The sequence below is a fragment of the Cervus canadensis genome, chromosome 3, assembly GCF_019320065.1.
Source record: "Cervus canadensis isolate Bull #8, Minnesota chromosome 3, ASM1932006v1, whole genome shotgun sequence".
NCBI classification, from domain to species: Eukaryota; Metazoa; Chordata; class Mammalia; order Artiodactyla; family Cervidae; genus Cervus; species Cervus canadensis.
In genome coordinates this window covers 112,776,398-112,789,154 of record NC_057388.1, presented here as the reverse complement: position 1 = coordinate 112,789,154, position 12,757 = coordinate 112,776,398, and the positions used below count along the sequence as shown (strand labels likewise).

General features: G+C 42.3%; 1 protein-coding gene across 7 annotated transcripts in view; it reads left to right on the top strand.

Annotated features, from left to right (window-relative positions):
* LOC122438862 (GTPase IMAP family member 7-like) overlaps positions 1-12,757 on the top strand; it is an 89,166-nt gene that overhangs the window by 19,574 nt on the left and 56,835 nt on the right. For 4 of the 7 annotated variants that reach the window (XM_043464105.1, XM_043464103.1, XM_043464104.1 and 1 more), the window contains one exon: positions 9,771-9,860. The exons of the other annotated variants lie outside the window; for them this stretch is intronic. In XM_043464105.1, the coding sequence (XP_043320040.1) occupies positions 9,771-9,860 (90 nt within the window). The remainder of the gene's footprint in view (positions 1-9,770; positions 9,861-12,757) is intronic. 7 annotated transcript variants of the gene reach the window in all.

Below are 12,757 nucleotides of genomic sequence, written 5' to 3'. Positions count from 1 at the left end.
GTTTTCGAGATTTTGGATCATTTTTATTATCATTATTCTAAATTCTTTTTCAGGCAGATTCCCTGTCTCCTCCTCTTTTGTTTGACTTCGTGGGTATTTTTCATGTTCCTTTACCTGTTGGGTATTTCTTTGCTTTTTCATCTTGTTTAGATTGCTGTGTCTGGAGTGGGCTTTCTGTATTCTGAAGGTCTGTGGTTCCTTTTTATTGTGGAGGATTTACCCAGTGGGTGGGGTTAGACGATTGGCTTGTCAAGGTTTCCTGGTTAGGGAAGCTTGCATCAGTGTTCTGGTGCATGGAACTTGATTTCTTCTCTTTGGAGAGCAATGGAGTGCCCAGTAATGAGTTTTGAGATGGGTCTATGTGTTAGGTGTGACCTTGGGCAGCCTGTATGTTGATGTTCAGGGCTATGTTCCTGCATTGCTGGAGAATTTGCGTGGTATGTCTTGCTCTAAAACTTATTGGCTCTTGGGTGGTGGTTGGTTTCAGTGTAGGTATGGAGGCTTTTGGACGGTCACTTATTACTTAAAATTCCATGTAGTCAGGAGTTTTCTGGTGTTCTCAGGTTTTGGGCTTAAGTCTCCTGCCTCTGGATTTCAGTTTTATTCTTCCTGTAGTCTCAGGACTTCTCCAACTATACAGCACTGATAATAAAACTTCTAGGTTAATGGCGAAAAGATTCTCCCCCTTTAGGGACACCCAGAGAGGTTCACAGAGTTACATGAAGAGGAGAAAAGGGAGGAGGGAGATAGAGATGAGCAGGAGAAGAAAAGGGGGGACTCAAGAGGAGAGAGACAGATCTACACAGCTGTCTGCTCCCAGAGTGTTCTCCGTATCTCAGACACCTACAAAGATTCACAGAATTGGATTGGGAAGAGAAGGGGAAAGGAGGAAATAGAGGTGTTCTGAGGTAGAAAACAGAGAGTCAAGATTGGGAGAGAATAATCTTCGGTTTAAAATAGGGCTTCTCTTCTTTTTTTTTTTTTGTAAGGTTATAGTGTATTGAAAATGAAAATTAAGGAGTAGTAGAGGAGTACTGGAGGACTTTAAAAGAAATAAGAGAAAAAGAAGAATAGAAAATAGAAGAGAAAAAGGAAAGAAAAAATAATGAAGAAAAAAGAAAAAAAAAGAAAAAGAAAAAAAAAGAAAAAAAAAAAAGAAAGAAAGAAAAAAAAATTTTTTTTCCCTAATTAAAAAAAATCATAAAAATCTATGAAAATGAAAGTTAAGGAGTAATGCGGGAGTAATAGGGAATTTTAAAGGAAAATAAAAGAGAAAAAATAAAAAAGAAAAAAGAAAGAAAAAAAATTTTTTTTTTTTTGTTTTCTTTTCCTTACTTAGAAAAAATTTTAAAAAAAGTAAAAATATATCTAGGAATTTCTCTGGAGCTGTTGCAGTCAGTGTGGGTTCGGCTCAGTTCCAGATAGCTCCTCGTTCCAGCTTACACTTCTCGATATCTGCAGGGCCCTTGCGGTGTAGTCGGTGTTTTCTACGGGGATTTTAATCTGTTGCACCAGTCCCTTCTGAAGCGGTTCCCTTTGTTTATTTGGCTTCTATTTGCCCGTCTCTTCAGAGCCTCATTTCCGCCCTGACACAGGCGGGCAGAGGTGGACTCTTATTTAGGTAGCTAATTCCGTCGCTCTGCGGGGAGGGGCTGGCACTGCGGGGAGGGGCTGACGTTGTGGGGTGGGGCTGGCGCTGCCGGGTGGGGCTGGCGCTGCCGGGAGGGGCTGGCGCTGCCGGGAGGGGCTGACGCTGCTTTCTCCGTCTGCGTCTGCGCTGCTCAGGCTCCCGGCTGCTCTATAGGGAGCGCGCCCCATGCTGCGCAAGGTTCCAGCCCTCGGGTGTTCCACAAAAGCGCGGAACGAAAAGCTGCGCCCGCTCTCCGTGCCTTCCCCGTCAGAGCGGTCCAGGCAGCCAGGGGCTTGATGGGCGCGCTATCCCCAGGTGTGGCGCGCCCACTCCCTTCCGCGGACCCAGTCTCAGTTTCCGCTGGCGCCAGTCGGGTACACGCGCCTTCCGCCCTCCGCGTCCCCAGCCCCAGTCCCCGACCGTGCTGGTCGGGTGCCTGCACCCTGTGTCTCGCCGCATCCTTCCCCTCCCCCCTGCCGCCTGCCTCCGGCGGGGCTGGGCCAGTCCGCAGCCTGCGAGCTCTTCTCTGGACTTTCTCGGTCCCTTTGTTCTGCGAACAGCCGGCAGTGTGTTCCGGCCGGTTAATTTACTCTCTCTCTTTTGGTCTCCCACAGTTCAAGTTGGCAACTCACAGAAGCTCCCTCCGATTGTCCTCAGGGCACTCAGGCCTGGACCCTACCCCAAGCAATGCCGCCTAAGACTCCCTTCCCGGGACGGATCTCCGTCCTTAGCTCTTTTGTCTCACTTTTTATCTTTTATATTTTGTCCTACCTCCTTTCGAAGACAATGGGCTGCTTTTCTGGATGCCTGATGACCTCAGCTAGCGATCAGAAGTTGTTTTGTGAAGTTTGGTCTGCATTCAGTTATTCTTTTGATGAATTTGTAGGAGAGAAAGTGGTCTCCCCGTCCTACTCCTCCACCATCTTGGCTCCTCCCCCTCAATTTCTGTCATTATAAACCACATCATTTGTGCTACTTTGTTATGAAAGCCCTGGGAAATGAACATGTCTTCCCTGTGGTGATTTTCTCTAGTTATCCCTGGTCAGCACACAACAATTACATCTTGTTGCCATTTAGGGAGATGAAATGTCAGGTCTTACATAGGTGTGGGTCAGCAGGACACTAAAGGAGAATGCAGACTGCCTTCAAATTAGTCTCCTCTGAGGTTGTCATGCTGGTGGCAGCAATCACCTAGAGAGGATGTGGATCCTGGAGGTCAGCTGCTGACCAAAACTAAATCAATCTAAGACTCACTGCAGAACTGAGTGACATTCAAGTAAACCATGATCATGAAGTAGCTGATGTGCAAGGACAAACTCAGAAACAACAGGAGACTTTTACCCCCAATCCTACTTACATAGTGGGATGGGGGGTAGTGCCTGGATCCTACTATTCTTTAGACAGGGGGACAGAAATGGCAAATACTTGAGGGACATATCATGCTCTGCCTCCATGGTGGTTCAGGACCATCCCCGGTCTGTTCTTCAGAAATCGTGGAGGCCAGAAGGAAGGGACACAATATTTTCCAAGTGTTGAAAGAAAAGACAGAATGGGAAAGACTAGACATCTCTTCAAGAAAATTAGAGATACCAAGGGAATATTTCATGCAAAGGTGGGCACAATAAAGGACAGAAATGGTATGGACCTAACAGAAACAGTAGATATTAAGAAGACGTGGTAAGAATACACAGGGGAACTATACAAAAAAGATCTTCACAACCCAGATAATCACGATGGTGTGATCACTCACCTAGAGCCAGAATCTTGGAATGTGAAGTCAAGTGGGCCTTAGAAAGCATCACTATGAACAAAGCTAATGGAGGTGATAGAATTCCAACTGAGCTATTTCAAATTCTAAAAGATGATGCTGTGAAAGTGCTGCACTCAATATGCCAGCAAATTTGGAAAACTCATCAGTGACCACAGGACTAGAAAATGTCAGTATTCCTTCCATCCCAAAGAAGGGCAATGCCAAAAAATGTTCAAACTACTGCACAATTACACTCATCTCACACACTAGTAAAGTAATGCTCAAAATTCTCCAAGCCAGGCTTCAGCAGTACATGAACTGTGAATTTCAAGATGTTCAAGCTGGATTTAGAAAAGGCAGAGGAACCAGAGATCAAATTGCCTACATCCATCAGGCCATGGGAAAAGCAAGAGAATTCCAGAAAAACATCTACTTCTGCTTTACTGATTACACCAGAGCCTTTGACTGTGTAGATCACAACAAACCATGGAAAATTCTTCAAGAGATGGGAATACCAGATCACCTTACCTGCCTCCTGAGAAATCTGTATGCCAGTCAGAAGCAACAGTTAGAACTGGACGTGGAACAACAGATTGGTTCCAAATTGGAAAAGGAGTACATCAAGGCTGTATATTTTCACCCTGCTTATTTAACTTATACGCAGAGTACATCAAGCAAAATGCTGGGCTAGATGAAGCACAAGCTGAAATCAAGATTGCCGGGAGAAATATCAGTAACCTCAGATATGCAGATGACACCACCCTTATGGCAGAAAGTGAAGAGGAACTAAAGAGCCCCTCAGTGAGGGTGAAAGAGGAAGTGAAAAAGCTGGCTTAAAACTCAACATCCAGGAAACTAAGATCACGGCATCCAGTCCCATCACTCCATGGCAAATAGATGGAGAAACAATGGAAACATTGAGAGACTTTCTTTTCATGGGCTCCAAAATCACTGCAGATGATGACTGCAGCCATTAAATTAAAAGATGCTTGCTCCATAGAAGAAAAGCTATGACCAACCTAGACAGCATATTAAAAAGCAGGGATTACTTTGCCAACAAAGGTCCATCTAGTCAAAGCTATGGTTTTTCCAGTAGTTATGTATGGATGTGAGAGTTGGACCATAAAGAAGGCTGAGCACCAAACAATTGATATGCTTGAACTGTGGTGTTGGAGAAGACTCTGAAGAGTCCCTTAGACTGCCAGAAGATCAAACCATTCCATCCTAGAGGAAATCAGTCTTGAATATCCATTGGAAAGACTGATGCTGAAGCTGAAACTCCAACACTTTGGCCACCTGATGTGAAGAACTGACTCACTGGAAAAGATTCTGATGCTGGGAAAGATTGAAGGCTAGAGGAAAAGGGGATGGCAGAAGATGAGATGTTTGGATGGCAGCACCGACTCTTGGACATGAGTTTGAGCAAGCTCCAGGAGTTGGTGAAGGACAGGGAAGCCTGGCATGCTGCCATCCATGGGGTCGCAAAGAGTCAGACACAACTGAATGACTGAACTGAAAGAAAAGAGCTGTCAACCCAGAATCTATAACCAGGGAAAACATCCTTCAAGAATGAAAGGACAATTAGTACATTCTCAGGTAAAGGAATATTAACCAAGGGAATTTGCAACCAGCAGATCTAACTAAAAGAATGACCAAGGGATGTTCTGAAGCAGAAGGAAAGAGTAAAAGAAGACTTGGAGTACCAAGAAGGAAGAAAGTAGCAAAAAAAAAAAAGGGGGGGGGGGGGTAAGTAGACTTTCCTTTTCCTCTTGAGCTTTCTAAATTATGTTTAATGGTTGAAGAAAATATTATAACACAGACTGATGTGGTTCTAAATTTATGTAGAGGAAGGAAATTTTAGATAATTTTATTGTGAACAGGGGAAGTTAAAGGGATGAAGGGGAAGTAAAGTTTGTATACTTCTCGCCAACTGGTAAAATAATAATATAGGTGGACTGTGATAAGTTAAATACACACATTACAATACCCAGAACTGCCGTTTTAAAAGTTACACTGTGTGCTAAGTTGCTTCAGTTGTGTCCAATTCTTGGCAACCCTATGGACTGTAGGACCGCCAGGCTCCTTTGTTCATTGGATTTCCCAGGCAAGAATATTGCAGTGGGTTGCCACTTCCTTCTCCAGGGGATCTTCCCAACCCAGGGTTTAAACTTGTTTTTCTTGCATTGGCAGGTGTGGGTACTTTACCACTGAGCCACCAAGGAAGCCCATAAGTCAAAATAGCAATCTAAAAGTGGCCAACTACCCCACAGGAATGTAACAGGATAATAGAGAAATGAAAAATTGAGAAAACAGAAAGAAAAATAAAATAAAATGGCAGACTTGTGTCCTAACATCTTGGTAATTATACTAAATGTAAGATATCTGAATATACCAATTAAAAGCAGAGATTGGCAGAGTGTATTAAAACACACTCCAACTATATACTTCTTACAAGAAAATTGTTTCAAATATGGTAGAAACAGGTTGAAAATAAAAGGGTGGAAAAGTTCAATCCTGCAAATATTAATCATACAGTGGAAAGAAGAAATGACTAAATTAACATCAAATAAAATAGACTTTGGACTTTCCAGGTGGTGCTAGTAGTAAAGAACCTGCTTGACGATGCAGGAGACATGAGAGACATGGGTTCAACCTCTGGGTCAGGAAAATCCCCTGGAGAAGGGCATGGCAACCCACTCTGATATTCTTGCCTGGAGAATCCCATGGGTAGAGGAGCCTGGTGGGTTACAGTCCATAGGGTTGCAAAGAGCTGGACATGACTGAAGCGATTTAGCATGCATGCACACAAAATAGACTTTAGAATATAGAAAATTACTATTAATAAATACAGAGAGACATTATATAGTGATAAAAAGGTCAATCCACCAAGAAGACAAAGCAATCCTAAATATGTATTCCCAAAAATAGAGATGTAAAATTTGTGAAGCAAAAACTGACAGAACTGAAAGAAGAAATAGACAAATACAGAATTACATTTAGAGACTTCCCACTCCTCTCTCTCCACAATTGATAGAATAACTACAGTGAAAATGAGCAAGGATATAGAAGAGTTCAGTGACACCATCAAGCAACAGGATCAAACTGATATTTAGAGAATATTCTACCACACTTGTTTCAAGTGCACATGGAGAGTGCACCAAGATAGACCATATCCTGGGCTGTAAAACAAACCTCAACAAACTTAAACCATTCTTTCTCTCTGCCCACAGTGTTATCAGGCTAGAAACCAATAACAAAAAGACAACAGAAATGCTTCAGCACCCTAACAGCAGCATTATGATTCCCTAAATGATCACCGGGGATCCAAAGAGCTGACTTATTGGAAAACACCCTGATGCTGGGAAAGACTGAGGGCCAGAGAAGAAGGGGACAACAGAGGACGAGGTAGTTGGATGGCATCACTGACTCAATGGACATGAGTTTGAGCAAGCTCCAGGAGTTGGTGAACGACAGGGAAGCCTGCCATGCTATAGTCCATGGGGTCACAAAGAGTCAGACATGACTGAGTGACTGAACAACAAAAGGATAATCAGAACTGAGAAGAGGGCTTGTGGATGGCCCTCCAAGTCAAACTCTTAAGTATCCCTTAAACTCCAAGGGACTTTTCTGGCCTTGGAAAACACTCATGACACTGTGGTGAAAGATGGAAAAGTAAGGGGTAAATGACCATTTCCCCTTTTTCCTACCAATTGCTGAAGCTAATCTCCTTTGTTATTGAAGAGAAGAGAGGATAAGATTGTCTCCACTCTACATCTATATCTTAATTTCACCATGCACCCACTCCTTTTCCACTTGGAGTGCATGTAGATGACTTTGGTCAAGAAAGAGCCAATTCGGTCTCACTTACCAGTCTCTGCCTACCTCTCACAGCATAGCTAACCCTGTGGGCCTTACTGGTTGTCATTAATGTTGGTGGAAATTCTGAGGGCAGCTGCCTGGTCAGTGGTGAACATCTAGGGCCATGTCAAGAATCAGCCTCACAGAACACTGGAAGCACCATGGGTCACATCTCTGAAGCACCACAAGCAGCATCCACCTCCATCTGCCTGGAGTGATTTCAGGGGCTCCGGCTCTATTCTCCAGGCAGAAGAGAGATTACAATCCTTTTTGAGGCCCAGAAATCTTAGATGGCACACACAAAGCACCCCCCAACCCTCCACCGCCCTGTGCAGGATCTAAAACCACAGTCTAAGTCTTTGAATTCATTCTCCTCTTTTCCTTCATGCACATTATTTATTTCTTCTTCACTTTCTGCCATAAGGATTGTGTCATCTGCATATCTGAGGTTATTGATATTTCTCCCTGCAATCTAGATTCCAGCTTGTGCTTCATCCGGCCCAGCGTTTCTCATGATGTACTCTGCATATAAGTTAAATAAGCAGGGTGACAATATACAGCCTTGATGTACTCCTTTTCCTATTTGGAACTAGTCTGCTGTTCCATGTCCAGTTCTAACTGTTGTTTCCTGACTTGCATACAGATTTCTCAAGAGGCAGGTCAGGTGGTCTGGTATTCCCATCTCTTTCAGAATTTTCCACAGTTTATTGTGATCCACAGAGTCAAAGGCTTTGGCATAGTCAATAAAGCAGAAAGAGATGTTTTTCTGGAACTCTCTTGCTTTTTTGATGATCCAGCAGATGTTGGCAATTTGATCTCTGGTTCCTCTGCTTTTTTTAAATCCAGCTTGAACATCTGGAAGTTGATGGTTAACGTAGGCTAATGTAGCAGAGTTGAAAAAGATATATCATGCATCAATTAAGTATATGAAATCTACAGCAACTATAATATCACACAAAGTGGCTTCAGAACGATCCTATCTCTATATCAGGGCTAAAGGATGACCCTTCACTGCAAGATGATGACTGCAGTCATGAAATTAAAAGACACTTGCTCCTTGGAAGAAAAGTTATGACCAACCTAGACAGCATAATAAAAAGCAGAGACATTACTTTGCCACCAAAGGTCCATCTAGTCAAGGCTATGGTTTTTCTAGTAGTCATGTATGGATGTGAGAATTGGACTATAAAGAAAGCTGAGCACCAAAGAGTTGATGCTTTTCAACTGTGGTGTTGGAGAAGACTCTTGAGAGTCCCTTGGACTGCAAGGAGATCCAACCAGTCCATCCTAAAGGAAATCAGTCCTGAATGTTCACTGAAAGGACTGATGTTGAAGCTGAAACTCCAATACTTTGGGCACCTGATGTGAAGAGCTGACTCATTTGAAAAGACCCTGATGCTGGGAAAGATTGAAGGTAGGAACAGAAGGGGACGATAGAGGATGAGATGGTTGGATGGCATCACTGACTCAGTGGACATGACTTTGAGTAAACTCCAGGAGTTGGTGATGGACAGGGAGGCCTGGCATGCTGCAGTCCATGGGGTCACAAAGAGGCAGACACTACTGAGCGACTGAACTGAACTGAACTGAATGGAACTTGAAAGGGCTTCCCTGATAGCTCAGTTGGTAGAATCCACCTGCAATGCAGGAGACTCCAGTTCAATTCCTAGGTTGGGAAGATCCACTGGAGAAGGGATAGGCTACCTACTCCAGCATTCTTGGGTTTCCCTGGTGGCTCAGCTGGTAAAGAATCTGCCTGCAGTGTGGGAGACCTGAGTTCAATCCCGGGGTTGGAAAGATTCCCTGGAGAAGGGAAAGGCTACCTACTCCAGTATTCTGGCATGGAGAATTCCATGGACTGTATAGTCCATGCGGTCCCAAAGAGTGGGATATGACTGAGCAACTTTCACTTTCACTATGGAGCTTAAAAGAAAGACATTTATTACCTCCAGTTCTGGGAGTTCAAACTCAAGATGCTGGCAGAGCTGTGCTCTCTGAAGGCTCTCAGGGAGGCTGCTTTCTGGTCTCTTCTGGGCTTCTGGGGATGCTGGCAGTTCTCAGCTTCTAGATGCATCACTGCAACCTCTTTCCTCTTGCAGTTCACTATAAGCAGGAGGAGGAACCAGGCTGCACCTTCCACACTTTGCTTGGAAATCTCTTCAACTAAATGGTCAGGTTCATCACTTACAAGTTCTACTTTCCACCCAACAGTAGAACAGGCAGTATCCCCAGGAAACAGGGAGTCAAGTGTCTGACTTACTTCTTTCCTGAAGTGCCCTGTAGTCTCTCACAGCTCCCAGGAGAGATGATCAGACACTGTGTCTGGATTTCTGGGCAAGACTTAGGTCATTTACTATAACCCCAAACAAGAAGTGTAATTTTTGGAAATTTTGATGTGACTGCAGGCACATGGAGAAAAAGCTTCCAACTTGGCAAACCTAAACAACATTTATGGGCAATATTTCTGTCTCTTTAAAAAAAAAAAAAAAAGGGTTTTCACTAACCCCACCCAATTTGCTTCCTGGCTCCGAGGTTTCAGAGGTGCAACAGTTGAAGCAAAAACAGGGGCTCAAACAGATCTCTGGAAGAAACCGGACAGCTCATCAAATCCTTCAAAAGCAGGTGAGCCTGGCTGAGAAGAGGCTCCAGAGTGACAGAGCTGTAGGGGCAGTAGGATACCTGGACTTGGAGAGGGCGGATTCTGGCCTGAGAAGGGACCACACGTGCTGTGCAAGCAACTCCACCAAGAGGATGCTGCCAGAGCAGGAGTGGTGGAGGGTAGGGAGGGGAGTAAGGATTTTGTTAACATAATATCTATGCATCTCATTTTAACATGACAATCTTTTCCTGAATACTACACCTTCCACCCAGCTGTTGTTGGGATAGACATTGAGTACACTTGATAACCCAGACATTTCTCTTAAGAAGAAATGCATTCCCAGGGCAGGTCTTTAGAGTTGCAAGGCAAATAGAGGTCACCTGGTCCTAATCTCTCTTTTTTAAAATTTAGTTTCTATTTTATATTTCAGTATAGTTGATTGTAAATCAACTAATTTTTTGGTGGTAATGGTATTTGAAGACTGAAATCTGGCATTAAGGGTGCTCATTGCTACTGGGATGCTCATTTTTATGCCTTTTCAATGAAGTTCAAAACTATACAAACACACATAGTCAAGAATAGGATTCCTGAAAATAGTTTTTTGCAGGTTTTTCTGGAGGGAGAGTAGTGGGGGAAGTTAAATATATCCCACTGGGGATGGACAAAGAAATGACTGCATTGTCAAGCCTCTTGGAACAGTCTTTTGTGTAGTTCATTCACAACACAAAATACAATTAGGCTCATTTGCTTCATTTGCTTTTGATTTTTACTAGTATTTTGAAACATAATTTTTACTGGATAATTGTTTAAACTATTTATATGGCTTTAAGATCAAATCTATGAAATGTAAGTATATTCCAACAAGTCTAGTTCCCAACATCTATCCCTGTGCCCTCCTTCCTCTTTTTCCCATCCCCATCTAAGTAACTAATTATTTGTTTAGTTTTCAGATTATTCTGCCATTGCTTCTACAGATGAATGAAAAACACATATATTACATTTATACATGTAGGTCACATTCCTCCTTGTTAGAGAAATGCCAGTAAACTGTACATTATTTTCTTCACTTTGCTTTTTTAACTTAATGATGTATTCTACAGATGTCTCCATACTGGATATAAAAATATACTTCATTCCTTTTTACAGTTGGCTAGTACTTCACTGTGTGAATATACTTTAGTTAATTCAATCAGGTCCCTAATGATGGTCATTTGATAAGTTTTTGGTCTTTTGAGGTTTCAACAGTGGTGCATATTATGCTTTCTGCATAATTTTCTTTCTTTCTTTCTTTTTTGTTGGTGTACCTCTGGGATAAGTCTTAAAATTGTGATTGATAATCAAAGGGTAAATGCATATGTACTGTTGCAAGTTCTTGCTAACTTCTCCTCTGGTTCTTTTAGACTGTTTTTTCTTCCCAATAGTCATGCAGGCGAGGACCTGTCTACCCTAAATCTTTTGTTTTAAAATAGTTATCTATCTATTTGCCTGCATTGGGTCTTAGTTGCAGCACGTGGATCTTTGTTGCCTCGTGTGGGATCTTTCCTTAGGACACACGGACTCTCTGGTTGTGGTGGGATTAGTTGCTCCATGGCATGTGGGATCTCAGTTCCTCAACCAGGGGTAGAACCTGCATCCCTGGCATTGCAAGGCAGATTCTTAACCACTGGGCCACCAGGGAGTCCCTCCCCTATACCTTTTACCAATAGATTATGCCAACAAACTTGAATTTTGCCAAACCTGTACATGAGAAATAGCGTCATAGTATAACTTTATTAATTAATTAATTTTATGGTTTTTTATGCTTTGATATATTTTTCTATGAGTAAATGTTAATATCTTTTTATATATTAAAAGGATATTTCCATTTTTTCTTGAACTTGTTCATTGATATCACTTACCCCATTTTCTATTGAGTATATTTTATTGGTCTTTTGTTTCTCTACTTTTAGATATTGTTTGTTTTCTAAAATATATTTATTGAAGTATAGTCAATTTACTATAATTGCAGCAAAGTGATTTAGTTATATATATATATATATATATACACACACATTTCTGATTCTTTTCCATTATAGTTATTACAAGATTTTGAATATAGTTCCTTTTTACTATACAGTAAATCCTTGTTGCTTATGTATTTTATATATAGTGGTGAGTGAAAGGCACTCAGTCATGTCTGACTCTTTGCAACCCCATGGACTGTATTCAGTTCAGTTCATTCACTCAGTTGTGTCCGACTCTTTGCGACCCCATCAATCACAGCACGCCAGGCTTCCCTGTCCATCACCAACTCCTGGAGTCTACCCAAACCCTTGTGCATCGAGTTGGTGATGCCATCCAGCCATCTCATCCTCTGTCGTCCCCTTCTTCTCCTGCCCTCAATCTTTCCCAGCAATAGGGTCTTTTCTTTTCTTTTCTTTACGTATTAATTTTTATTTGTATTGTCTCAAAACATGTACTTCTAAGTCAACTTTTCAATAGGAGAGGTTTTTGAAATTTACACACAACATCATATGTAACATCTTGGTTTCCATCATGGCTTCTCAAGCTGTCTGTTGAGAAGGAACAGCTTTCAAGGATTTCAATTTCTAATGTACCTAACTGGACTGATTATTTTGTAAAACCCTTAAATTTTGCTTATAAAATATGAAATTGCTGTAAGAATTTCTAAATGTTTCATCTTACTTTTCTTCTTATCTCCTCACTGACCAGAAACATCAGTTCATGTACCAGTACCGCTCTGTCAGTGACTGTCTGAGTAGCACTGGCCTAGATTTCACCCTTTGCCTTTTGTGGAATGGCATCTCCTTTGCCTTTGGGAGATGCCCCTCCTCCATCCCGTATGCTCCAGTGAGGTTCCAAAGCAGAGTGCCCTGCCCCTCCTGAAATACAGGGTGGATCCATCATGGTCCCGGCAGGA